Below are 27,347 nucleotides of genomic sequence, written 5' to 3'. Positions count from 1 at the left end.
TGTCACAACACTACTGTTGCACCAATGCTGGTGGGTGTTGGTGCTGCACTGGTTGTTAATAATTATGTTATGTGACTACTTAAGAAAATAATAAGAACTTTAAGAAAATAATACACAATAGTCAGCTATATTTAAAATTTTATTAAAATAATCACAGAGAATAAATAATTTTATAAAAAATACCAATTCTACTAAGGAAAACCAATAATCCATATTATATAAAACAAAATGTAATGAACTTAATTGATATTATTACAAAGGAATAATATTTCTCTAATTAATCTTTTAAAAATTTAATACAAAGTAACAATTACAGAAGCTGTGCTTCTGTTCAGTTCAATGAATGTCTATTTTAACACAAAGATAACTTAGCATAACATACCATTACGTAATCACAGTACAAAAATAAAGCATTGCTTCATCAGTCGACGACATCACAGCTTACACGATCGGCAAAACCAAAACTCAGACTCGAGACTTAAATCCACAAATACAAAACTTAAATCTAGCAGTTTTATCGTCCTTGCATCTATGGAACATGCAGTCTTATTACATCAAACATTATAATACGCTAACAACGACTACTACGTTCGCTCACGTGCTACTATTACAAAATAAACATATCAGCGTGCCTATGCGACGCGAAAAGAGCTTGGTAACTCACTTTCGTTTAGCAGTTTATCGAGGATTTCTAGGTCTAGGTCTTTTTAACAAACACATAAATCCTCAATGTAATAAATAATAGGTACACTTATAAAGTAGCTGCTAAAGCCATAATTGCGTGCAGTAGCATTGTAATCATTATTATTTGGTGAAAAATCGGTAGGCAAACTCGCTGCAAGACGACTAATTATATGCTAACTCCAATAATGTGAAAATTACGACATCAATTTTACCAATACATTTCCATCAATGTTTTTCTTAGATTATAAATTTTTGATTAGTAATTTAATTAGATTTCAACTAAGCACGTTTGGGTGCAGGTATTGTAGCGAAGCGTCAGCCTCTCGAGGCGCGAGGGTCGGCTCAGTGTTTAGGCGCTGGCAGCGCGGCCGATGGAAGTTCGACGAGTGGCAGCGGCTCGCGCCAGTACACTGTGTGCGAGTACTCGTCTGTGGGCTCGCACAGCGCCGGCGGGAACACCTGGTCCACCAGCACCGACATGTGCGAGTACCTGCGCACACCATAAACACAAATTTAACACCAAATACAATTTACTACTACATCCCTCTATAAATTTGAAAAATTCAACAATACAAACAGTTGTTGATGGCTGTTTGAATTGTGTAAGATACAGTAGCATTTTATTATAATAAATAGGTCGCAATCGAGTCAGATTGTGCGACTAGAAGTACAGATAGAAATAAGAAACTAATAGACTAACAACACAAATTGTTAGACTTGAGAAATCATACCAATATCGAAGGTGACGTTGATTGTATCACAAGTAAACCGTACGCAATCTCATTATAGCTATTTATAGCCGACACACAGTAGCACGTGTTATTAAATGATTATTGTTTTTGAAGCTTAGTCTGGACAGATATTATTATAATCAAAATAAGATAGCACCCAATACCGAGTAAAGAAATCCAACACCGCAAATGTTTTTTATGGGAAAAAACAATCACAATGGAAGAGTCATGGAACTAAACACAGAACTATGACAGTTACAAACATGATTGAAACGACAACAGTCGAAACAGATGACAAGTCGATGATTACAAGAAGTTATCGGTAGTCATTAGCTGTTATGAAATTACGCGGCTGCATTAGGTATGATATTAAAGAAAATTAGTTTTCCGCTGATGAATGATTGTGCAATTTCGAACTTAGCCAAGACAAATCATGCCATATGGCTTACCAGAAAGGTCACGTGCTCGTTAATTTTCTGTCACTATTTATGTATATTAAACCTAATTTGAGCTAGCTTTTATTATCACACTTTTGAAGTGGTGGGAAGAAATCATCGACACTGTCACTTTGCACGTGGTAACTGAAATAAAAATATAGTACCTTTAATACAGATGTTAGTACATAGCGTGACGAAGTCGAGTTAGAGAACATACAGAACCACCAAGCTATTTCAAATAAAGACCTTCCGAAAGAACTCTGTGGCTGCTTAGTAAGAAAGAATATAAGTAAAGATAATGAACACTTACGTTGATTGGAATGTCTGAGTCAGTTCATGTTTTAGTTCTCCTTTGTAGTTTATGGTGAATATTCTCACGATAGGAATGCCGACAGCTTGGTACGCGCATACATCCTGTTAATAACAAATATGACCTTTGGTTACTTTGCACTAGGAAAAAACATTGTCTTCTGTTCGAAACCTGCAATATATCTCATGAATTCGTTTAAACGATAAACATTGTGAGGGTAACATCTTTAACTGTACATCAAGTTTCTCCATCTACTACCGATGGAATACCGTGATGGAGGGGAGGTACGGGCCCAGTGATGGGTTGCTACTTACAAACATTCACGCCTATATTTTCCCAGAGTAGGCAACAATATACGTATGACTGTTCATTGCTTACATTAACTCTATTGCCATATCCGGCATAGAAGGGGTTGGAGCCGGCGGGGAAGAGTGCCTTGATGTCGGCGAGGCACTGTATTTTGAACTCCTCGGGCTTTTTCTCGATAACCTCGCGGTGGAAGGCGCGCAGTAGCGACGTGGGATTCAATAGTAGCGGCCCGTCCGGCAGGCACACCTCGCCCTGCTTGATCGAGCGTAGGTATTCGCGGGTCACCTGTGCCGGGAATTACAAGACCATAAATAACAAAGTTTTTTCAGAATTGGAATAATAGTAAGTGGAGTTCCGTGGTCTCTGCTTACCCCATGAAATAACCATGATCTTCTGTATGCGTGTAGAAGAATGAGCCTTCTAGAATGACGTATTGACCTTTGGGTAATCTGCGGTAACATCCAACGCAGACATGCGCACTTTATACCACAATGTTCTAAAGGTTATGACATGTTACATGACATAATTATGGACATGAAAAAAAGTAAGATAAGGCATTTGCTCGACTGTTTGTCTAGTGGACTACGGACAGCATGAAAGTCACCATTTTGATAAGATATTCGCAATAAAATCTTTTAAGTAAATACATTTGCTTTATCGAACATCCTCATTGAACGCAAACCGTCATAATGTCACGCCATTTTCGATTAGTTTATCTATAGATTTAGAAGTAATCCGTGTCGACACTTACCCTCGCTTGGCCGATAGCCCTCGCCGACAGATAAAGCAACTGGTATCCATTGTTCTTTATCTTAGTGAAGAGTTGCGCTACACCAGACTGCGCCCAATCCTTGCCCACCAGGGGGAAGATATGACCCAGGACATCCGACCTTAAAAATATATGGTTATAAATCTCTAAATCAGAACACACTACAATAAGAAACCCACAATAAGCAGGTGTCGATTCTGATAGCTAAAAACATAATTTGAGTTCTGAAATAGCTTTGTCTCGCTCTTTTACTTATTGTAAACGAAGGACGGCGGCACTAGTTTTAGAGTTGCCAGGCTAAAATAATAAGTTTGTGCCTACCGAAATCGGTGTCGTTGGGTTTTTAAACTAAACAGAAAAATAACTGTAGCAAGATATGTATGGTCCGATGGAATTTAAAACAGTATTGGTTACTGTTTTATAAGAATAATGTTCATCAATAAATAACCTACTTGGTGATAGTGCCGTCGATGTCTGAGATGACAATTTTATCATCATAACGCCAGCGGAACACGTTGCACTTGCACTTGGTGGTGCCCTGGTACGCCGTCGTCACGCTGAACACCATCTCGTTCATGCCCTCGCGCAGGTTCAAGTTTTTCTGCCAATTACAAAATTATCTTAGTAAAAAAAAACTTGCTTTTCAGAAAGACTGTCTTTTTTACGCTAGTCTGTCTGTTTTGAGACGCGTGACAATGAAACGAAAGTACTGCATTTATACATTTGCGAATACTCATATAATTATGTTTGTTTGAATGCAATTTCCCAATGAAATATGTTCACATTTCAGACATTTTTAAGAAAATACTTACAATTTGTTCAGAAGAGAGCCTCAGTGTTTTTCTAAAGGTGGAGTGTCTCCGTGAAGGTCTTGAAGGGTGAGCATCTTGGTCCGAATCAGAAGAACTGTGGTCATGTCTATCGCCTGGAAAACAATGAATTTAAATGAAATTCGATTGATAGGTAGTAAAGTAACGTAGTTGCACAAGCAATATAACTTACATCACACTTTTAATAATATTTTAGAGATATATTCGGTCGCGTTCCTATTGAATTATAATTTGGAATAAAACGTTCCTTTGTCAAAAGAGAGTCCTTATCATTATATTTCTAGTTTTTGGTGCTGGCAACTTCATAAAGCAACTCACCCTGGTCGCGAATAAGTTTTGGGCTACCGATCGCATCTATTTCCTCTTTGATTGTGTCTTGAAGCAGCGGCTCTATGATCTCATCCGCGCTGGTGATCTCCTGCGATTCTTCTACATTCTCGCTGGGCTGGGCGAGCGACTCCTCCGTCTTTGGCTCCGCAGCTAACTCTATTGGCGATAGACCTTCCTTGGGTGGAGAAGACGACTCTTTAGGTGGTTCTTCTTCCTTCGTAGGTGAAGATTCCGTGCTGCAAGTAAATTGTTTATTTACACATTGCCATATCTCAATTATTCTGTCTGACGTCTGCAGTCCGTATAACGCGAGAGTTTTGTAGGATATCATGGGAATACGGTAAGATGGATTAAGTCCTTAAAGAGTTTGGGTTTCAATTATCATCATTCCATATTTATTCACTGCAGTACTACGTCACGATTTAAGTTACGGTTAAGATTTTTTCATATTGTTTAATAGCTGAAATAATTTAGCAAGTGTAGAAAAATCCAAATAATGATTTTGGCAGTGGGCTGGGTGTATTAATAGTGGGACTGACCGCTTGGCTTCCGCGTTGGAGCGGCGCCAGCTCCACCACGAGTAGCCGCGGGGCTTGGCGTTGTCCGGCGGCCGCGTCTGCGACTCCGAGTGCTCCTTGTCCGACGAGCCCTTCTCTAACTCTTCTAGTACTCGCTGTAATACAAATATTCACGCGTTATACACTATGGGCTGTTACTTTGGCACACGAGCGACTGTATGTAGGTACGTCAATAAGCTACTTGACAACATAGTCAAATGAAATTTAACAATAAGTCGAAAAGTAAAATGTCTTGTTAAACTGGCTTCTATTTCTAGATTAGCATTGTATAATTTAGCTTTCAAATATCGGATTATGTTGACCATCTTCTAATGATCCATAAATATTGGTACAGTTTGGCAACTCTTAGAAACTTCCACTCCGCACCAGCAAGGTATGAGAGTGATAGTATAGTTACAGTGGGCAGCGGGCGGCGGTAGGCGAGCAGCGACAGCAGCAGCGGGCCGGCGCTGCGCCAGGGCAGCCAGCGGTCCCCGAGCCGCACCAGCAGCCGCCCGTCCGCTGCTAGGGCAGCGCCGCGTGCGCAGAACTCCTCATACTCCAACGCGCGCGATACCACCTCCTCGCGAGCGTATACGCCCACTTGACCCCTGATAAATACAAAAGTACATGTAGAGCGGTTAAGCGCTGTGTCCGATCCGAATCCGTGAAAACACGTTTCGAGATAGTCGTAGAACACTATTTGGGTACTTTACGCACTAGACCGATTCGCGATTTCTCTATATCCGTATTTTCCCAGATTCGAATCGGATGGAGTGCGGAACCTCTCTTATTAGTAAATAATATATCGATTAAGGTTTTGGTAATAAGTTTTCATAAATACAAAGTAAAACTTCTCACCTAAAACTGCAATGCCATGCAACACAAAACAAAGGTTAAAGTGAGATTTGATGGGGAAAAGGTACATCTAAGTTCTACTAGCCTGTATCACGGCTGAGTAAGCGTTAAGATCGATTGTGATGGAACTATATTGATTAACTTTTGATTTTACCTGCATCGATTGAATGTTGTCGTTTAGAAGTGTGAACGTTTTGAAACTATTTACGAGTCTAAATACGATAGAGGGAAATGTATTTGCAGTGAGCCACAGTATTTCTTTCACGCACTGTTACCTTCACGGCTTTTTATTCTGTAACATACACTGCTTTAAAAGTTTTCGATTCACTGATTTGGAAAATTAAATACGTTTTCAGATCCTCAGCGCACGCGCCCCTCGAGTGATGGAGTCGCGGGTGAATCATTGTTAAATCATAATGACTGTCTCTAACTACTTTGTCCCAATTTCCAGTTTGTTTTCCGTTATGCTCATGACCACGAATACATTTCCAATTGGGGTAGTCAGAGGTACATCCATCGCATGATGAACTGACCCACGTTTCACGTTATTGTTAAGACCACCGGGGTTCAAATAAAACTAATTTAGATGAGTTTATTATTAGCCACAATAACATTACTGATAATTCGAGTTTATTACCTAGGAAATGGAGTAGGTCATTTCGTTATATTAGACAGAGTTCTTTGGCGTTTTTCCTCTGAGATGCACAGAACCGATTTTTGAGGAAGGAAAGCGAACATCAAGTGTGGCCGGGGATGTCGACGACTTGTGGCTTGGCCTACATCGTTAAGTATTGCGGGCGCGGTATTACGAAGAAGATGTAACTTACTTGGCTAGCAGTTTGTCGTCGTCATCGGAGTCCAATGGCGGCGGCTCGAGGGACGCCGGCGACTGCGGCAGGGAGGGCCCGTTGCCTGACTCGTACTCCTCCTCCGTGGGGCCCGCGGCCGCGTGCGTCGGGGCAACGCCTCCTGAACATAACCGACCTTATAATAACACACAAAAATATATACTTTTTAAATAGCATCCATAGACCGTTTAGAGTAAAATTGGATGAACAGTCTACTGTCCTAATTGTTGTTATGGGTGAGAGAAAATCATGTTCTGTAAATTTATTATCAAGGAATCTCAAAAGTGGACTTCGTCAGAAATTACAGGTACAACGTGTACTAAGACAATATTGGTACAATTTCCAGTAGCAAGGGGACTGAGTGACATCATCGGGAGTCCAAAATGATGACGTCAAGATAAACAAGACAAAGACTCGGCCATAATGTCGCGACAACACAATGTTCGCAATTCAGGTCGAGTGGGGGCGACAAACTGGCATATTTCAGCACGGAACAATATTATTCATGAGATATTATTTATTAGTTCAAGAGTAAAGCCACTGAGTTGTATTTATCTCGGGTCATTGACCCCACCCAGACTAAGACAACATAACATTACGAACTAGGAAGGCGATTATATAGACGTTGTAAATTATTTCATGAGTGAAATTCCAGTTACGTTTAAATTGTCGCCACTCAAACTGACAGAAATTGTATGTCTACGTACAATAGTCACTCTAAAAATCATTCTAGAAGACGTGCACAATTTTACTTAAATTATATTATAGCAGAATAAACTTAGTGGTCATGAAAGGCAGCATGACCAAGTTGGGTAACAAGACAGTTTACTAACCGGAGCGGTATCGTTCGGTGTGATGTTTGGGGAAGTAGAGATCAGGGTCGACCTGCCCGCGGTCCAGGTCGTCAAGGTACACGCCCTCCACGGCGGCGCCGGCGTCCCGCGCCGACATGAAACGGAACATGCCGCTGAGCACACCGCGCCGCCCGGGTCGTTCCTCGTCCGAGCTCAGTGGCTCCGTGGGCGAAGCAGGCTCAGCGGGCGAAGCAGGCTCCGTGGGAGAAGCCCCGGACTCCCCCGCAGACTCCGCGGCGCGCACCGGCGGCTCCGGCAGCTCGCCCCAGCGCCACGACTGCGAGGACTTGTCCCCCACCACCGCGCGCGCGAGCTCCACCTCCGTGTCCGACACCACGGGCGTGCCGCCGCGAGAACCTCTGGCGAACACCAATATAAACCTCAGCAAATGAGAAACCCAATTCAATTATGTTTCTACAGCTTGTTGTCAAGAATAAGCAATATTATTGTACACAGTGTAAGCGTTCATGCCGCTCGTATCCGATTAGATTCATCGATTGATTGAAATGTAAATTCAGGCTTGTGTTTCTTAGACATTTTTCTGTCAATACGCCAGCATAAGAAATATTTATTTTTTTAATATAACACTGCTGCAATTCATCATAAGTACGATTCTCAAATATTTATGAAGCTACATCTATATAATAACAATCTATATAATACCTACAATGAGAAACGTACTTATGAGCTAGAGGCAGACGATCAAATAAGCGTACAATTAGATGTCTGCATTTATGTAAGTAAACGAACTAATAACAATTCAATTTTCAACGTTAATAAAACTATACAATTACATTATTATTGTGTGGTCAATACGGGCTATGTAAGCCTAAGAATTACAAGGAAACTGGATCTACTTGGCTGCTTATATTATGTGAAATTTACAATTAGAAAGGATATCCCCTGTGCGCTACACTCTAACGTATCTTACTATTAAAAAAGCGTGATTATAATACGTACAGTATAAGGTACATGGCTTGTGGTGTATTATGTTATTATCCGATGATTGTGAGTACTGCAAGCGAGGTGTAATGATTTAATGATTAGGGTTAATAGTTTACGCGTTTCTGGAGGCGGCGTGCACCTCGAACGCTGTGTCGGACAACGCCAGGGGGATGCGGTTGTCTCCGTTCAGCTTCAGGTTGGACATCTCTTCACTGTAACCACGCGACTCGCTCACACATACATACATCAAAATCGACCCTACATATGTGAAGATGCTATACTTATTCAAATAAAAAAGTTGCAAGATTTTTAATCACAATCGCGCGTTTAGACCGCTATAAATATAAAAGAGTAAATTCGAAATCGGTATCTAATCTAAAATGCAAACACATGCTTACATATACAATAGAAAGTCAAAGTGACTTACCTAAGTGCGGCGGTGTTTACTTCAGAGTCGCTAAAGAAGTTGATGTCTGTAGTGTTAGGAATAGGAACTTGCGTCGCCCTTTGCTCGGAACCCGCACGGTCCGACTGGCTGGAGATCGAACTGGTAGAAGATTTTCTCTGATGCTTCTTCTTAGAACTAACTTTCCGCGTCTTCTTCTTCTTCTTTCCGTTACCGTTATTTTTAATGTCATCTTGAGAAGGTGCCGCTTCTATTGGTCTAAAGTCGTTATGTGCACTAATCTTCTGCACTGTTTGACTAGCTTCACTCTCTCCTTCGCCTAATTGCGTCGCAGCAAAGGTCTTAGGCTTGGAGTCAGTCCAGTCCGTCTGCTCGTCCAGACCTTCCATCTCAAACAAAGCCTCGTGGTCATGTTCCTCATTCTTTGGTTTCTCTTGCTTCGGACTTTTTGTTAGTTTACTCAAGTCCGGTTTCTGCATTGTTTGTCCATCAGCAGTGTATCTGTAAGCATAAATTGACAGATATGAAATTAACGGCAAACACGCAAGCGATAAAAAGTACTGTCGAAAGGATTAGCTGCTTGAATTAATTGGTGTAGAATAAGTCAAGTGCAATCTGCGTAAACACAATTGTGAATGTAAATAATAAACATTCGCTTTCAAATGTTACACGCGAATGAAAATGCTTTAATTATTCCATGTAACCAACCATCGCTTTCCAATTGTTTCGTATTTTACAAGGCTGGGTTTCAAAATTTCAGGTGCTTGGTTTCATTATTTATATCATACATAACTGTGTGCGGTTGCTTAGTAATTAAATTGGTCCGGTCAGTTGTTTTATTGTTGTCTTAACAGAGACCAGTGAGTCATCCTTGCAATTATCGAACGGAGCTCTCGGGGTTTTTACCCTGCATCATGTCAATGTATTCGCGGAATACAATGGAATATGCATGTAAAAAACTGCTTTAAATAACTATATGTACTAATTTTCACAAATGCAACTACCTTAGTCTGTTAGCTTCGTGAAAAGAAAACAATTTACTGATAGGTAATCTTTGTTTTCCTTTACATCTTAATTGCAAATTGTCATGGTAATTATAAGGTGCGGTTATGTTGGAAAGTATGAATATTAATTACGTGAATGTAATCTTTATAATAATAATTCAGATAAGATTTTGACTATTGCGTTATAATTACTGCTTACGTATATCATATCATCGTCATAAGCAGGCATGTCTTCGTCATGTTTATGTCATCATGTGACTATTGATTGATTAGGTACATGCATGTTGTTACAATATCCTGTCTGGCGTAGATATTTAGCTGTGTACATTTCTTGGCTGTAAATGGATCTATCAATCAATAATTCTTTATTGCACAAAACTTTTTCTTGCTAAACAGCAATTTCTGCCAGACAACCTTATGGTGAAAGGAGATAAGATATACGTCATTAGTCATTACCTATATCAAATAAAGTGTGGTGTATTCTATATTCGTATCATTTATGTCTCCCGCAGTGAACATTCTAATTAAAATGGACTTATAATAAAGGTCGTAAATAACTCGTGCCTACTAGGTTTTTGCAATTATTATAGAAAACTACCGGCCGCCCGCGACTGCGTCTGTGTATACATCTTCATCAATTATACGTATATAGCCTGAGTTATTCTGATGGATAAGCTATATTTGCGCGAAAGAGGAACAAACATCCTTACAACATTTCGCAGTTTTGATGTAATGGCGATTACTCCACCGACAAGAGCGCAGCTCTTAAATAAAGAGAGAGCGAGAGAGAGAGAGAGAGAGAGAGAGAGAGAGAGAGACGTAAATAGGATAGTGATAGATAAATAGCTCACCTCCGCTTGGTGTAATCTGAGGCTTGTCCGTGGTCGGGCTCGACAGCTGAGAGCGAGTTCCTGCGCCGCGGCTCGTAGAGGTCCTCGAACCTCGCGGCGGGGATGGGCGAGGTGGCCAGGTGAGCTGCGCACTCCGCCTCATCCTCCCCCACTTCCTCTACGAAGAACGCCTCCCCTGACTCCCCCAGTTTCATGTGAATGTTCAGAGGCTCTCCATTCAATTCCAAGTCCACCTGATAATGGGAAATTAAACTATACATTATAATTATCATCATAATTGTAGTGCACTTTGGGCGTGACAAAAGGTATTCAAATACAGATATTATATGAACCACTCTTTAGGTAAATTCAAGTTTTTTTTGCCATCTCAGTGACTCTACAGGTAATAGATAAGGACATATCTACATATATATCGCGTAACTAGTTATAGATGCAGTGGACTTTGGACTCGGCAATATCCGTTATGAAGAAACATGGTATTATTTGTTTGTTATATTTACAAGGAGCGTTTAGGACTTCGTACCACGTAATATATAATAAATATGATAGTACAAAGTGCGGCTTCGCTATTTAAAGAAACAGACATGGCTGTACGTATCATTGCGGCTAATATATTATGAAATAGTTTTACAAAAACTTCACTGTTTTCGATAAAACAACACTTAATGTGTTTTATGGCGTTAAAGTACTAAAACGAGAATTATGATTAGAAAGCTAACAGAATATTCCTATTTGTATTCGACGTATATCCTATGATAACCTAATCTAACGTAGTTATGTATGATGTATCCCTGTAGATTATTATTGAAATTTATAATAGACTGTATTGTACACCAAACCGTATATTAATAATAGGTATTATTTACATTCGAAGTTTTATCGTAGATCTATCGAAGCAATGAAAGTATAAAACGACCTTTGACCACTTAACGAAACAATTACAAACAGGTGGCAGGCCGGATGGAAGCGAATATTTGTGCCAATTTTTTTTTTACATTACAAGTCTTGGGTGGAATCCTATCCCACTTTTGGCGTTATTCCAATTTACAGTGATTCAGACGTAGAACCCACGGTTGACGTTCAGCTTCAGTGTTTTGGCAGTGTTTGGTTTTTGCTGTAAAACCTAATTGGGTGTATGGAGAGGGGCGCTCCCAAGATGACGGATAGCTCTTAAAATAGCATGCCACTTCTGAGAACAAGCAGTGCCAAATGTATTTAAGAAATAGGTAGGTATGTGGACAATATGAAAGCGTATACTAGTAAATGTAGGCTATTTTAGGCTAGGCGACAAGATAATGCTAATATTTCGCGCTCTCCCTCCAGAATGTTCTCGTTACACGTGCCTCCGGCCTTCGAGAGCAGCGTCCGCCGCACGGTACACCGCCGCCGGCTCACGATCACATCATCACACATTCACCCGCCTGATAATACCAATTTATTTAATTGAATAACCTTTAAGTATTCACAAAGAAAACGTAATGGCGGCAAACGTAAAATTGTTGTCACCAAGCGATTCGACCTAAATTGACTAATTTTAACATCTATTGAAACAAGTGTGTTAGATGCCTTGCATTGTCGAATATTAACGTAGGTTTGTGAGTGTTATTTTAAAGTCTTATTTGTACAAATGTATACATACATACAATGCGTTTGCATTTAATTCGCGCTTGTATGTTTGTCATGATTCGTGACGTCACGTCTGCGCTAAGTGTTTATAACATGTTTATATCCAAGCTTTCCTTTGTATTTATGAACTCGATAAATTTTGTTATTTTATTCATTTCGCATGACAATGTATTGTTGTTTACATCGTCGGTGTTGCTAAGATATGTAATACAAAAACTATACGTATATTGAAAACGTTGATAAACAGTGATCTTAATATGGCGTTTTTCAAATGTTAAAGGTTTATTGGAACAAGGAAACCGGTTTTAGGTTACTATTATCACTTAGTGTTATTCAAATTATTACGTAAAAAACTGCCTTCTAATGACCATGACGTTATACTACCATAACTGCCTGTTACTATGTCCGATGGATATATAGATTGGTATATTATGTATGTGACTAATGTTCCTTGTTATCTGACCTTTGCGACGGAAAATGCCGCATGTTTTCCCTTGTACTTATATACCTACTTAGGTAAGCCTTATTTAGCCTTTACTCAACTCACGTAGTATTGGACAACGAGTCCTTCAACTTCTCGCTTCGTTTCATTCTCTTAATCCACATTCTTAATTAGATAAAGAAGATTTGATTAGACTCTCCCCGAGCAGTAACTTGTTTATGTTTATTTCGAGCGTTCAATTCAACTGGTTTTAACTAGAATAAGTACCTAAACAATATGCAACAGCCTCCGTGGTCTAGTGGTTAGAGCGTTAGGCTCACGATCTGGAGGTCCGGGTTCGATTCCCGATGGGGACATTGTCGAAATCACTTTGTGAGACTGTCCTTTGTTTATACATTGTTTTAAGTTTACGCGGTTATTATCATCCCGGTTCGGTCCCGCTTCGCGGTTTGTGGTCCTTTGTTTGGTAAGGACTTTTCAGCTGATTGTCCGAAAAAAGTAAGATGATTCCGTGCTTCGGAGGGCACGTTAAGCCGTTGGTCCCGACTATTAGCCGTATAAACACCTCCACCAACCCGCATTGGAGCAGCGTGGTGGAGTATGCTCCATACCCCCTCCGGTTGATTGAGGGGAGGCCTGTACCCAGCAGTGGGACGTATATAGGCTGTTTATGTATGTATGTACGATCTTTCATTTATACTTACTTAAAGGTGTAGGTACCTATGAGGCAAAAACTTGGCTATTTCAAAGCATGATGGTGCAACTTTTGAATGAAGTAATCTGGGAGTGGACACGCCTCGAAAGGTGAATATTTTATATAGTTTGCGAAGTGACTGTAACGTAACTTAAGATAACAAGCGACCCACACTGACAGAAGGCTGTGTATTCATCTGCACCTACTTACATGATGGACACCAATTACGCGTGCGTCAATGACATTTCATCTCATCTTAATGATAAGACAATTTAGTAAAACGCACGCGTTATTTTGAAATAATTTTATCAACAATCTTCATTGTACCTACCTACGTAGATACGCCGAAGAATTTTGATAAAATATCTGACTACCGGTAGGTTAGTAGTGCCGACTGGCGCGAAGAAAAGGTATACTACTTAAGGTAATAAATAGAGTCAGCACTTAAATGGGCCGTAAGTGTCCATTAACAAAATGGATTTACAATGTTTTATAAAATAATGTAAAACTTCCAATTCAATTTTTTTTTCCAATTTTATTTTTGCATTAAAAGGTAAATTGCAATATCTATAGGAATTTAAATATGAGTTGTTTGTTCTTATAGCGTTGCCATTAGAGGCATCTCATATAAACTTTCTTTCCAGGTTTATAAATCGATTCGCTTACTCTAATCTCGGCATAGTTTCTTATTTTTAAACTTCAGAGTAAATCATAATTAAAACACATAATAACGGGTTCTTACCGCGTTTAAATGGGGATATGAGACTCCCGATACGATGTGTTTTAATTATGATAATAACCGCGTAAACTTAAAACAATGTTCAGAGTAAATTCCTTATAGTACTAGTGAATACGTAGCACAAGTACAACATACCACTTTGAACCTGGATCGCAGCACGCCGAGCTTGCCGAAGCGCACGTGGAAGGGCGAGCAGGTGAAGCTACCGTCGGGCTGCTCCACCACCACCACGTCGATGGCGCCCGTCAGCGTCGCACCGTTGATCTCGTTGTAGAACTCGCGGAAGTTCGCGATGAACTTCCCGATGTAGTTCATAGAATACATGGCTGCGATTTCTTCTCACTCCTCGCACTAAATGTCACTATATCACACACAACGCTTTCTCAAAATAAACTACAATTACTCTAACACTACCCCATCTTGAGGGTCACTGAAACGCGACATACGATGTGTTCCTGCAACAAAACAAACAAAATTTCAGTAAATCTGTGACGAAGACACTTTTGGCACTCTGCCACTACAGACCAAAATCGGTGGAAATCTAGGTTCGATTCATGGTCGCGCTAGAAATGCAATTTGCTCCAAGATCAATAAGACTAGCAGGTTTATTACGATGAAGATTACCATAATAAAGATAGCAAAAAAATATAATATGAATTGAATACGCACGAGGAAAGTCACTGATTGGACAATGATACATACATCCGGCTGCCACGTGTAATCGACTTCACACCAAAATCACCTCTATCCGTCGCAGTGATAAGCGCAACGTGGTTGAGTAATCGCTTATTTATTAGTAGTATGTTTATGATGAAATGCATTACGTGAACATATTTAAATTTGGAATTACTTATAACAAACAGTTGAGAATCATGAAGAAGGAGAATCAAGACTGTCCTTCAATAATAAATAATAACGTATTAAGGTTTCTTTTTTAAATAAGGCTTGAAATGAATAAATTCCTTGTATGTTTCATAGGAAAGGATAAAGCGAGTAGGAATAGCGGTGATATCAGTTAATTTATTGGGTCGGTGCACTGCCAGGCACCAGGCGCAGGATGTTGCCCAACGTTGCATCGTCGAGATATAAATACTGGTGCAGGCACCGCGCAGGCAGTTTCCAATGAATTGAGAAACCGATGTACGTACTTAACCACCGCACACAAAACCACCGAGGTCACGCCGACTGACATCGCTGTACGCTTGTTGGACTCATCATTTCGCAAATGGTGTATGATTTATTGACAATGGAACGGCGAAAGTTGAACCCGGATAATGCCGATGTCGAAAAGACAATCATTTATATTTTTTTCATTCTCAAACAGGATGTCACTAGTTTTCTTTCGATAAGAATTACGGACATTTAATAAAGATAGTTGTACTAGCGCGTACTCATTACTACACGGCTGGTCAAGTGGGTACATAAGGAGGTAATAATAGCCGGCAAATTCATTCACCCCAGACGAGCGAGCCAGTTCGTAGACCATGACATTGGTGCGGACGAGATCGTTCGAAAGCACGCGGCATCAGCGTGCGTGACGAACTGTCGAGTGTCGGGGACTCTGTCCTCCTTAATGACTAATGCGTGTGAATAGCTGCCTAGATACAAATTGCAAACGCATTTCCAACCTAGGAACTGGAAATCAGCAGAATCACGAAAGCGGACGCGACTGATAAAGCAACAATACAGTGTTACAATTACTAAGTAGGTCCTTCTCTTATCAAAAACATCACTTAAAAGAAATTGTTTTTTTGTTTATCATCACATTCGTTATCTACTAGGTATGGTTCGTAAACATGTCTAGAGTAATGAAAAATAATTGGTATTATTTGACCTTATACGCAACATTCAAGCTTGTTTAGTTAACAAGATCAATTATTAAGATAATTAAACTGCATTGCAAGTTAACGGATGTTTGATCTACCTCTAGTTGTTTACAGTTATCATTATCATGTTGGTGTATTTTTAATGTATTTCTCCAGTAATATCCGATCACAGGGGGAACGATAGCAGGTGCCCATGGATGACGTGTGAAACCTGAATGTCAGCTGGTGCCAGCGTCTATTTTAAATTAGCAACATCCAAGGCTTCAGTCTAGCTTTTGCAAGGTTAATGACCTAGCTAAAGTGAATATTCCATGTATCAGAAAGGTGCTAACTAATAATAGTAATAATTGTATATTACAATATAAGTAGTACCTACTTGATTGTTTTGTAGTCGTGACATAGGAAAATTTCAGTACAAACAAAAACGATTATTTTTACCGACAACTATTATGACCAAGACCGGTAGGCATGAATAATTTTATTATGTTGCACTTTTATCGTGTTAAAATTGTTGGCCCATATTTTATTGGGTTGCGGCCAACCGCGACTATCACAATCAGCGTCAAAATAATCAGCACTGTCGTCTCTTTGAAAAGCAGTAAACTGGGAGTCAATTAGTATGTCTACATTATAATGTTATGAAATGGAAACCTTATCGATCTGTTCGTCACGTTGTCTCTATGTGGCGTGAGACTGCGTACGTAGGTACCTCAGCCCTGGATAACACGTGCGTGCAATGTAACTATAACTTACAGTACCTTAAAAACATGATAGTTGCATTGTGTTTACAAAACAACATACATATAAGTTACTAAATAAAACCACTATTACGATTGCATGACGCATCCCAATAAAATTCAAAATAAAAACTAAAAAAAATAACTATTTTGTCTTAAAAGTCTACTAGGGACAAACCTAATAAGTAAAATGAGATTTTTGTAAATGTGTAAATTAGTGATAGATGTACGATTATAAGTAAGTTTTATACTGTTATCGGCTTAACATAATCACAGGTGACGTCACAAATTATCCGATGTTTCACACGTGTAAAATAAAAACATTCAAAGCTGTGTTATTTAGGTTATTATTTTTTAGAGTAGTTTTCATGTTTTTAACGGTGAGACCACTTTCATTTGTGTTTGTTGGCCTGCGTAACTAAATGACTGATGAAAGTAAATGGCATATAGATAAACGAGATTGTTATTGAAATAAAAAGCGATTACTTGTTTGTAAACGAGTGTCTGTGCACGCGATTAGCTTACTTACATCGACAGTAAATGTATATATGTCTATTTTATGATAGGGTGAGGGCAACATATACCTACTTCTATCTACAGAGGTCACAATATCCTGCGTGTGAAGCTCCCGTGTATTTATATTTAGAAACATTTCATGTGCGTGACAAGACAACCAATAGGACCATTTGGTGTAATTTCCCTGTTTACTCAATAGGACGGGATTAATTCCCGAGCTATATAATTTTATTTACAGATAGAGCAAGAAATTTTCCTTCACAGTTTGATTTGATTGCCTTCGTAGAAGATTTCATTCCACCGCAATTATGAGTTGGAAAGTTACATGTGGTGTGTTCAAAAATTCAAGCGAGATAGGATGGTCTAGTGTCTATTCTGGATATGGAGTATACCATTATGAAGGGATTTGCATCAATAAATAGCTGCTAGGATTGTAAGATAAGCTTCAAAGTCGTTGTGGTTGTGGTAATAAGGCTGCATTGATTCAGTTCCACGTTACAGTGAGGAAACAGTCTTGCGCACGTCCAAGGTGAAGATCGTGTGGTGTCCGCGTAACGACCTACAATATCAGGCTGGAAACATGCTGTCCGGTGATTCACCGTCAATACAGAAAATGCCAACGTTAACCTAAACGTGATGTTTTAAAAACTTCACTTCGTTTTATTTCCTTAATTTTCTCTTTGTCGCGTTCGGTCGTTCCGTATACGTCACTCATTGTTCGAGCACTGAACTCCAACATGTATCTATAGTTTATTGAAAGACTTATGGTTTATGAATTAAATATTGTTATCAACAACATAGACGATATATTTATTGATAGATTTAAAAGGTATGCCTAGCTGAACTACATAAAAAACACGTTTTAGTTTATTTGTACCTATCTCTACAAAATGATAAAGTTGTTATGTTTATGTTGATTTTTATACATAAACAGCCTACCTATATAAGTCCCACTGTTGGACACACGCCGCCCCTCAATCAACCGGAGAGGGAATGGAGCATTCCACCACACTGCTCTAGTGCGTGTTGATGGAGGTTTTATTATAAAGTTTAAATAACTTTAACCTAAATAATATAGATATCATTCATGCTTAGTAATCAACTTACGCACCCAACCGGATAAAAAAGTGAAAACAAACAATGAAAACAATAAGGCAAAATTATACCTACTTCATATAAAAAGAAACACCCAAACCAAAACAGCAACAATATTCTGTTCAAGAACAGTAGATCAAAGTGCGATGTCATTGATAATTCTCATAGGAAACTATGAGCAAATGGACATACCAAAAACATACCTACTTGGTAGAAGTGTTATAAATAACAATTACAATTTAAAAAATGTGATTAGCATTACCTTTTTTATTATTGTATTGATACGATTAGATGCAGAAGAGAATCTTCTTTCGTCTTCAGAGAATTTCCAGTTGCACAAACGCTTGTCGACACAGTAAATTCTTTGTCAACAAGTAACCGGACGTGTAACAGCTGAGAATTCGCACACGATATAAAACACTGCGGTAAGACTTCGGCGCGTGAAGTACGCGTCGACTCTACCACTATACTGAACTGACTGACAGTTGTGTGGGCGAGTGCCGAGCGCGGGCTGACGCTGCGTGACGTCGCATCATGTAGATCGGCCGATATGCGGCGTACCTTGGTACATAAAACGGCCACATACCGCCATGTGCTCAGCGCTCGTCACGTCAGTCCGAGCCCACCCCGCGACCGCAGACCGGCCTATCGATCGCGCGGTGTGGCGTGATGCTGTCGCACCATGTTCTTGCGAAACTCACTTTTACCAATTATGCATTACTCCCGCCGAAAGTTAAAAAACGACATTCGAGTATGCGCTTACAGAGCCAGCACACTCTTCCTCGAGGCAGATTTTAAGCAAACGACGTTTGTGGTGGCCTCGATGTAACTATTTTATTCACTTGTAAAAGTGTGTCAATGTTGCTTGTGTAGATACCAATGAGGATTGGACCCAATTGAATGTAACAAATTTAGTCGATATAGTAAGACCCATAAAGCGTAGCCTGTGAGTAGCCTACGTATATTAAATTAACAGTGTTCAGTGTTTCCAAAAATCAGGAGAAGAGAAGGAAAGTTTGATAGAAGTAGAGATTTTATAGACAATGTTATTAAATACGAGCGTACGGCGAAACTGTAGTGGCATTTAGATAAACAACAGATATATGCGTAACAAACACAACCTGTAAGAGGAATTGGCACAGTGTCATACCTATACATATATTCGTCATTCAAGAGATACTTAGAAGTAAACAATAACACGACGTAGCTTATAAAATGTTGTTTTTCAATTATATCATTATTTACTTACATACACGTACCTAGATATAGCTATACAGTCTGCTAAACAAACAACGTATTTTCAGGGTACGGTATTCAAAGTGAAAATCTGTCTATTGCTATCACTCTACTGTTCGTCACGCACGGGTAGTGATGGGCAGGGAAAGAAAAAATTGGGTGGGAAAGATAAAATATCGGGAAAATATGGGAAAATAAAATAAACACCCGAAAAATTCCCGAATCATGGGAAAATATTTTTTATTTAATTATTTTTAATCTTATTATTATTTGTATGTCGTTTCCATGTCTCGGGTCGGGTCTGTCATGGAGTCCCGGACTTTTGGAAGGCGTGCGTGGGGCCGAAGCCAACACGTAGAGGCCCCTTAAGACAATTTACTCTAAATGTGTTGTGACACCAACCGGCGATTATCCCTGTATGCACTATGGGAGTGCACCCAAAGACAATCCCTGGTTCGCGTAGGACTATGGCAGATTATGGGAACAAAATTAACTGGGCTATTGGGTTGGGGGTTAGTGAACCGGGATACTGGGGCTATGGGGGACTATGGCGCCTGCTCGACCAATGTTAATAACAGAGATACATTGGGCAGGCGGTGACTCGTCACTCACTGGTTGGGCCACCTATCTAGCCGACGCGACTGGACGGCAAGGCAGCAACATAGTTGTGAGCATCTCAGGGTGTCAGGGTGTGCGGTTTCTGCGAGGCGGTTTACCCGCCTTACCAACTCGCGACTTATGCATCTTTCACTTCCACCCTGCGAGCGTATAGCTCTAACGCCCCACTCTGGCTGGCCAATGATGGCAAGCCAGAGGTGAGAGTCCTGCGGCCCCCGCTAAGGTCCACTCCGGCCAGCCAGTACTGTCACCTTCTTTGTTGCTCTTCTTTGGACTCTCTCTAGTAGTGCAATGTCCTTCCGATAGTAAAGTCTCCATATTTGAAACCCATGTTCTAACAGCGGTCTGACGTAAGTAAGTTTTGTAAAGCCTAAGAAACAATTCCGTATCTATATGATAAAAAGCTTTTCTAATTATGTATAAGAGGGAGTTATCCTTCTTAGTGATTCCAATAATGTGATCGTCCCACTTTAGATTATGTGTTATCGTTATGCCAAGGTCCTTTTGTTTTTTAACACACTCGAGAGGTTTTGAGTCAATGGTGTAACTCAACGTGGGGTGATTACTGCCAACATGCAACACAGTGCATTTGTCTACGTTTAATGTGATTAGCCAATCTCGGGTCCAAGCAATTACCCTATCAAGATCATCTTGGATTATATTATGGCTAATAAGTGGATTCCCCGTTATTGTCGTGTCATCTGCAAAGAGTGATATATCAGACATGATACCATGTTTAAGATCTGTAAGGTAGATACTGAATAACATAGGTCCTAACACCGATCCCTGCGGCACACCGCTGAGGACTTTTCTGGGAACAGAGTATGATTCTCCGATGCGCACAGAGAATGTGCGATTTGACAGGAAGTCCACTTCACGACATTGCCTCTGATTCCAAAGGGCTCTAATTTAGCAATCAATGGTGTGACAGGAACTTGATCAAAAGCTTTTTCATAGTCCAAGTAAATAATATCTGTAGGTATTCGTGCCTCCCAATTTCTTACACAAAACCATGTTGCTCCTCGATGATGACATTCTCTCGTGCCAAAAGCATCCTATATATCCTATAATATGTAGATATCTTTGCATGGAATTATTAAAATCGACCATTCCATTCAAAATATATTACAAAGGAGATCATCGGCTTTCCATACTTTGGCCGGCCCAAATTTGAAAGTGCCGGTCAGAGAAAAAAAATGTGTCAAACCTTTCGAATAGATTGTTCTGAACATTTTTTACTATGACACCAGACGTGTATGACCATTAGTTTGGCTTTAATTGGATTTTAAAAATCTCGACTTTTCATACATTTTGTAAAAAATAATATTATGTCCGTTGGGAAAAAGAGGTATACAGGCGTATTACAAAGGACCGTTAGAACATTTATTAGTATGGCGCCAAACTTCTATGACCATTATTTGGACTTTCAGTTTTGGTTAATATGTTAAAATGCCGGCCATCGAAAAAAATACGTCGAATCTGTCTAATAGTTGCTTCTCAATATTTTTTAATAACACCAAACATCTATGACCATTATTTTGACTTTTATTGGAATTTACGTTTTTGTTTAAATATGAAAAATGCCGACCAGCAAAAATATCATGTTGAGAGTATCGAGTAGATGTCTGTTAACATTTTTTTCTATAGCGCCAAACTTGTATAACCATTAGTTTGGCTTTTAGTCTATTTTAAAAATCTTGATTTCTTATTTATTTTGTATGAAAATAAAGTGCTTTGGGTAAAAAATGCGGTACGGCGGATTACAAAGGACCTTTAGAACATTTAATAATCTGGCGCAAAACATTTTTGACCGTTATCTTGACTTTTTATTCGTCTCTCTTTCCGTTTTGGTTCAAATGGGAAAATGTCAGCCAGCGAAACAAAAGTCAAATCTTTTGGTAAACGACTTGAACGACGTATTTTTACTATACTACCAAATGTCGACTTTGGCTTTTATTGGACTTTTAAAAAAAAACTTTTTTTTATACATTTTAACAATGACAACAAGCAGAGCTTTCCCAATGACTAGTTATTATTCAGATAAATACTTTGTGTTTTTGTTTTGTGTGTTGTTAGGTGAACTTCTATATTAATACTATCTGATTTTAGATATGACGTTGGCTGTAGTTTTTGCATTCGACTCAACGTTACGGCCTAAGTTTAGGTTGAATTATGGTATTGATTCACCTTGACCGTAAATGGTTACCACCCTCCAAAGATAAGCTTGCCATCTAGTGACGAAACTCGTATATTGGCATGACGTCTGAAGTATCTGTTAGGGAAAACAGGAGTCGGGTAGTTGTACTTTGCATGTATGCCTATTACAATGTCCTGGAGCTACTCGGTCGATAACATAGTAGGTACCTCTATCACCCCACTGTTTATTCCTTGTATACACTTTTCTTTAAAAAAAGTAGTTTCTTAAGCGTGTATCACCATCAGGTAAGGTAGTGGTCAAACGCAAACCTATTTTTCAAAAGACGACCACCATATTACGCCTTTAGCAAGATAGTTCCATTATCACTAGATAAAACTTTTTTTGATTTTTGGAAAATCGAATTAAGTTCAAAATATTGGTCATAGTCGTTTAATGCCATAGTAATAAACATTCTGACGATCTTTTAAATAACGCGTCGGTTATATTTTATTTTTATACAAAATGAATCAAAAATCAAGTTTTTTTTTAAATCCAACAAAAGCCAAACTAATTAATGGTCATACACGTTTTTGTCATAGTGAATAATGTTTACAGGTATCTTCTCGATAGCTTTGACATGTGTTTTTTGCTGACCGGCACTTTTCACACAGAAACTATAACGTAAAGTCCAACAAAAGTCAAAATAATGGTCATAGACGTTTGGTGCCCTAATAATAAATGGTCAAATGGATAAGTTCTAACGGGATATACAAATATTGTTTCATGGCCGGCACTTCACATTTTCACCAAAAATGTATGATAATTCCGTTTTTTTTTAATTCGAATAAAACCGAAAATATTGAACCTACAGCTTTGGTGCCATAGTAATAAATGCTCAGACGGATAAGTTCTAAGGATAATACCATTATTGTTACTTGGCCGGCACTTTACATTTTCACCAAAAATGTATGAAAAATACAGTTTTTTAAAATCGAATAAAACCGAAGATATTGACCCTACAGCTTTGGTGCCATAGTAATAAATGCTCATAAGGATAAGATCTAACGGAATATAGCAAAATTATTTTTTGGCCGGCACTTTGACTTCTGGGCCGAAATCCGATGATCTCCTTTAAGTTTTTTAAGAGTTCATACGACACTACGACAGAAGATAAATTGGGCATAAGTAGGCATACATTATATTTAAATGGTCTTTGTTGGAAATCCTTACTTTTAATACAAATATATGCGATAAAAAATATTTTCCCTTGAAATGGGAATTTTTCGGGTTTTTTCCCTCAGAATTGGGAAAATTCCCAAAACGCGGGAATTTTCCGGGTAAGAACCCAACACTACGCACGGGTGTCTTAACTCTTAAACGAATGAAGTTACTTATTTACTTGTGTTAGGTACGTAAAGCGTTTAACCAAGATTTACCCAGAACAAAACCCAAAATTGTATTAGAAATACCGATATCAGCGAAGCCCCATAGATGTAAAGGCAGTAGCATTTTTAAGCATAGTACATACCTACAGGGAATAAAGGAAAACGTATGTTTTGTTAAATATCTGTATAGCGCATTTTTATATTATGTAGGGCGCATTATTATATTATGTCATTTTTGATACGAAACCTTCCTTTGAGCTAGTCCGGAATTTGCTTCGCGTACGTATACCTGATCATAATTAGGTCGGTAATATTTAAAAAAAAAACAGTTGGGTATTGAAGTTACAGTAAGATTTCAAACAAAGAACACGATATTTATCTTGGAAAGAAGGATATATTATCGACATTTACCAGTATACCGACAAGGTGAATTCAAAACTTTTAACGTCCCCTTGAAGAAGACGTGATGTATCGAACAAAACGACACGCTTGGATTGGAACTGACAACTCTTTTATATTAAAGAAAAAACCTAACAAGGGTAACAAGCCCAGATCGTAGTCGCATTACTTTGAAGAGCACGTGAAGCTGTCGTTTCACTGTTGTCCAATAATTGTTGACTGACACTTCCCACCGTCTCTGCACTAAGGTGCACACAACTTTTAGCGAATTGCCTGTGATGTGTATCGAAGATCGTCATGTTAACTTTTTTCGTAGTTTATCTTGTTTTGCTATATACGTCCTAAGGTGACTCTGGGTCACCACTAGCCCATCGCTCTTGGCTCATTACGGCTTATATGACTCAGTTATTTTAGATAAGACTAGCGTGAAGCACCTTAGTAAACCCTGCGACTGTGAGGCAAACTTATACACCTTTCATACAAGAACAAAAATCTATTTAGTTTCAACAAACAATATTGCTTAAAATTATTCTCGACATTTGACCTATTGATTCAAATTTTCAAGGAAAATATGTCGAGATACAAGCCGCCTTATTTGTGTAAAGAATGGGTGTGTCATGACGTCGTGTTTACGATGTAGTTCGTCGTGGTGGGGCGACGCATGTGCTTGTTGCGTTTTATTTAACTCCGCAAGGCCACTCTTTAACTCTCCGAATTAAATAACAATGTACCTGCGGCCTATTTTCAACCATATGCATAGTTGTTTAAACACCAGAATGCTAGTCAACCCAGGATGTACGCGTGTGCGCAAAATATTGTTATCGTTCACATGACCTTCTTCACATTCTTATGCGATTGGATACCGGAAAACACAAACATGTTTTTGAATCCTATCAATTACTAATCACTAAGACAAAATGCGCAATTTTCATATTATATAACACTTATGCAAGACAGATAAGAAAACGCGAATTTAGTTAAAAACATGGGCATCATTGGGGGAAGTCAAACCGCCAGCGCCAGCTCACGAATCATGCAGCACACATATCGCGTGCGTTGCGATAAATGTGCCAAACAAACCCATTGGTTACGCATTACCTCGATTGGCTCAATTATTGCGTCGTGCGCGCTATGCGTTTGCCATGTTACAGCTGCTGGTTGAATGTCCAGCCAGAGGGATCAGGGAGAGAGGCTACAAGGAAAATGACGATAATTTACTTTCCAGTGAGTGAGATACATAAGTCGTAAGATAAGAAAAAAGAGCATTAGGTATTCTGAATGGTCGAAAAAATAAACAAATCACGACTGTGATTCATCATGGGGTAGGTAGAGCCACGAGTAGTTGGAATTAATCAGAAAACTTTAAAAGAATAAACTTATTTGCACTTGATAAACTAATCGCAACCTACGTTGATGTATGGTTCCTAAGTGAGGTTTTGATCGCATGAGATAGACTGGTAGGTACTGACCAGGTATTTTGAGAGACAACCTTATTGATGAATACTTGCTTTATGATATAAATAAAAATACCTGTGAACAGTTTTTACAAGGTTTATAGGTATACCTAATATAATATGCTAATAGAAAAAGGAGGGTCATTTCAGAAAATGGTTAGTCTGTCTGGCTATTTTCAACTTTATTGTTTTGAAATAAACAAGAATTACAATTTAGATCAGTCAATGAACACTGTAAGTATTATAGTTAGTTGTATTTCTGTAAATATTTTTATAATTTCATCAAAATAGATAGGATTCTTATAACAGTGAATAATTATATACTATGTTAGTAGCTATTAGTCCAAGCTTCTATCCCTAACACCTTCACTAACCCGCACTGGTAACTCCCCAGGTATGCCCCTTCTATACCTGGGGAGGGGAGGCCTGTGCCCAGCAGTGCAATTCATACAGGCTGATTATGTTATGTATTATTTTATATACTCCTTTTAACAGCCACTTGTTGCCAAGTTTTGGGCCGATACTATTTAGTTTGCCATCGACACGATATAAAGAACAGCCATTTATTTTATTTTTTTGTATCTATTCTACATTTATAATTATGTTATATTAAATAATCTTAAGAAATTGAGAAGTTTAGAAATTAAAAAGAACATAATTCACTGAAAATTAAATCTTCGAAAGGTTTATGTTTGTACCTATTATCCTTTACTTATCTATCAAATCAGTATGTAGTGAAAAATAAACCATGACCCAACATTGCTACTGAATTACCTACTTTAATTTTAATAGGTAACTTGTTTTCACTTCCATACTTTCGTAGCATTTTGTAGGGTTTTATGAAGGTTAAGTGTGATAACAAATAGGTAAGGTGCTATCATAATTTAGAATGTTAGAATACTACTGTAAGAATATGTTTGAAACACCACCACAACTTATCATTTTGGTGAAACAAAAAGCACAGGTGAAGTGTGGTTACTCAGTTCATCTTGTGTAGAATGTATGTCTAACTAGCCCAATTGGGAATACAGTCATGAGCTTATGTTACATTAACATTCCCCTCATACACAGTAGACTATCACTTTGATACATTTTCTATTTCTTTGTTCTAAGGAAGAATTTATCCTATTAGATCAGCCAACTTTCAAGTCCAAATTGAATTGTAATGATCAAAAATAAGACTAAGAACCACTAGAAAATGTTGTTATTAGATTATGTTTTTAGTATCATTAGAAATACGATAAATAGTCGTGAGAATACTACCTACCTTGGGTAACATCATCTGTATGGATGGAATCAATTAAAAGTATATCAACATATCTGGTACTCACTTGTTATGAAGCTTGTCCCCGTGCAGGTAATACAGACCAGCTATTTTAATGGAATAAATTGTTTTATGAAAAATATTTTATAAATCACAATTCAACAAACAAAAGTTGTTGTTTTTTCTATACGTCCAATTTGAACAGGCAAAGACTTGTCATATTACCCACTATACAGCCCTCAGAACAATAACTAAAGCATAGAAGGAAGGCTAAAATAAGAATTCAGAAACTATAAACCGGCTCTCTTCTAGCTTACGACACAAACTATGAGTGAGAAAAGGACAAATGATTCGCTCTTTGCTTCATTTTTTCCGAGGTTGTCACAAGTTGTCACAACATGAAATGTCATTTGGACCTATTGGACTCATTTTAACTCGGCCAAATACATAGTAACA

At 38.7% G+C, this 27,347-nt stretch overlaps 1 protein-coding gene across 5 annotated transcripts; it reads right to left on the bottom strand.

Moving 5' to 3' along the window:
* Window positions 1–121: 121 nt before the first annotated feature.
* On the bottom strand, window positions 122–27,103 carry LOC126376890 (phosphatidate phosphatase LPIN2). 5 transcript variants are annotated; one of them, XR_007567777.1, is made up of 17 exons: window positions 18,661–18,875; window positions 14,360–14,679; window positions 10,724–10,956; window positions 8,890–9,369; window positions 8,579–8,674; window positions 7,497–7,876; window positions 6,643–6,784; window positions 5,376–5,568; window positions 4,940–5,073; window positions 4,389–4,636; window positions 4,053–4,165; window positions 3,693–3,841; window positions 3,223–3,361; window positions 2,541–2,756; window positions 2,163–2,266; window positions 1,865–1,996; window positions 1,035–1,174 (listed from the first exon to the last, which is right to left on the bottom strand). XR_007567777.1 is itself a non-coding variant. In XM_050024460.1 (16 exons), the coding sequence occupies exons 2-16, from the start codon at window positions 14,546–14,548 to the stop codon at window positions 1,027–1,029; spliced, it is 2,964 nt and encodes a 987-aa protein (XP_049880417.1). In that variant the 5' UTR covers window positions 14,549–14,679; window positions 26,959–27,103; the 3' UTR covers window positions 122–1,026. The 5 variants fall into 5 exon arrangements, 4 of the variants coding, with proteins under 4 accessions (XP_049880417.1, XP_049880409.1, XP_049880423.1 ...); XM_050024460.1 differs by lacking the exons at window positions 1,865–1,996; window positions 18,661–18,875 and adding an exon at window positions 26,959–27,103 and having other exon boundaries at window positions 122–1,174; XM_050024452.1 differs by lacking the exon at window positions 1,865–1,996 and having other exon boundaries at window positions 122–1,174.
* Between the last annotated feature and the right edge of the window lie 244 nt (window positions 27,104–27,347).

This window comes from Pectinophora gossypiella, chromosome 2 (genome assembly GCF_024362695.1).
Source record: "Pectinophora gossypiella chromosome 2, ilPecGoss1.1, whole genome shotgun sequence".
NCBI classification, from domain to species: domain Eukaryota; kingdom Metazoa; phylum Arthropoda; class Insecta; order Lepidoptera; family Gelechiidae; genus Pectinophora; species Pectinophora gossypiella.
This window is presented reverse-complemented; position numbering and strand designations above follow the sequence as displayed.

Excerpts from the sequence above, each read along its gene's own strand:
- LOC126376890 (XM_050024460.1), bottom strand. The coding sequence starts at position 14,548 with ATGTATTCTATGAACTACATCGGGAAGTTCATCGCGAACTTCCGCGAG. Across the intron at positions 3,842-4,052 it reads GGCTCTCTTCTGAACAAATT|AAAAACTTGAACCTGCGCGA; the intron begins GTAAGTATTTTC and ends TGTAATTGGCAG. Across the intron at positions 1,175-2,162 it reads ACTCAGACATTCCAATCAAC|GTACTCGCACATGTCGGTGC; the intron begins GTAAGTGTTCAT and ends TGGTGTGCGCAG.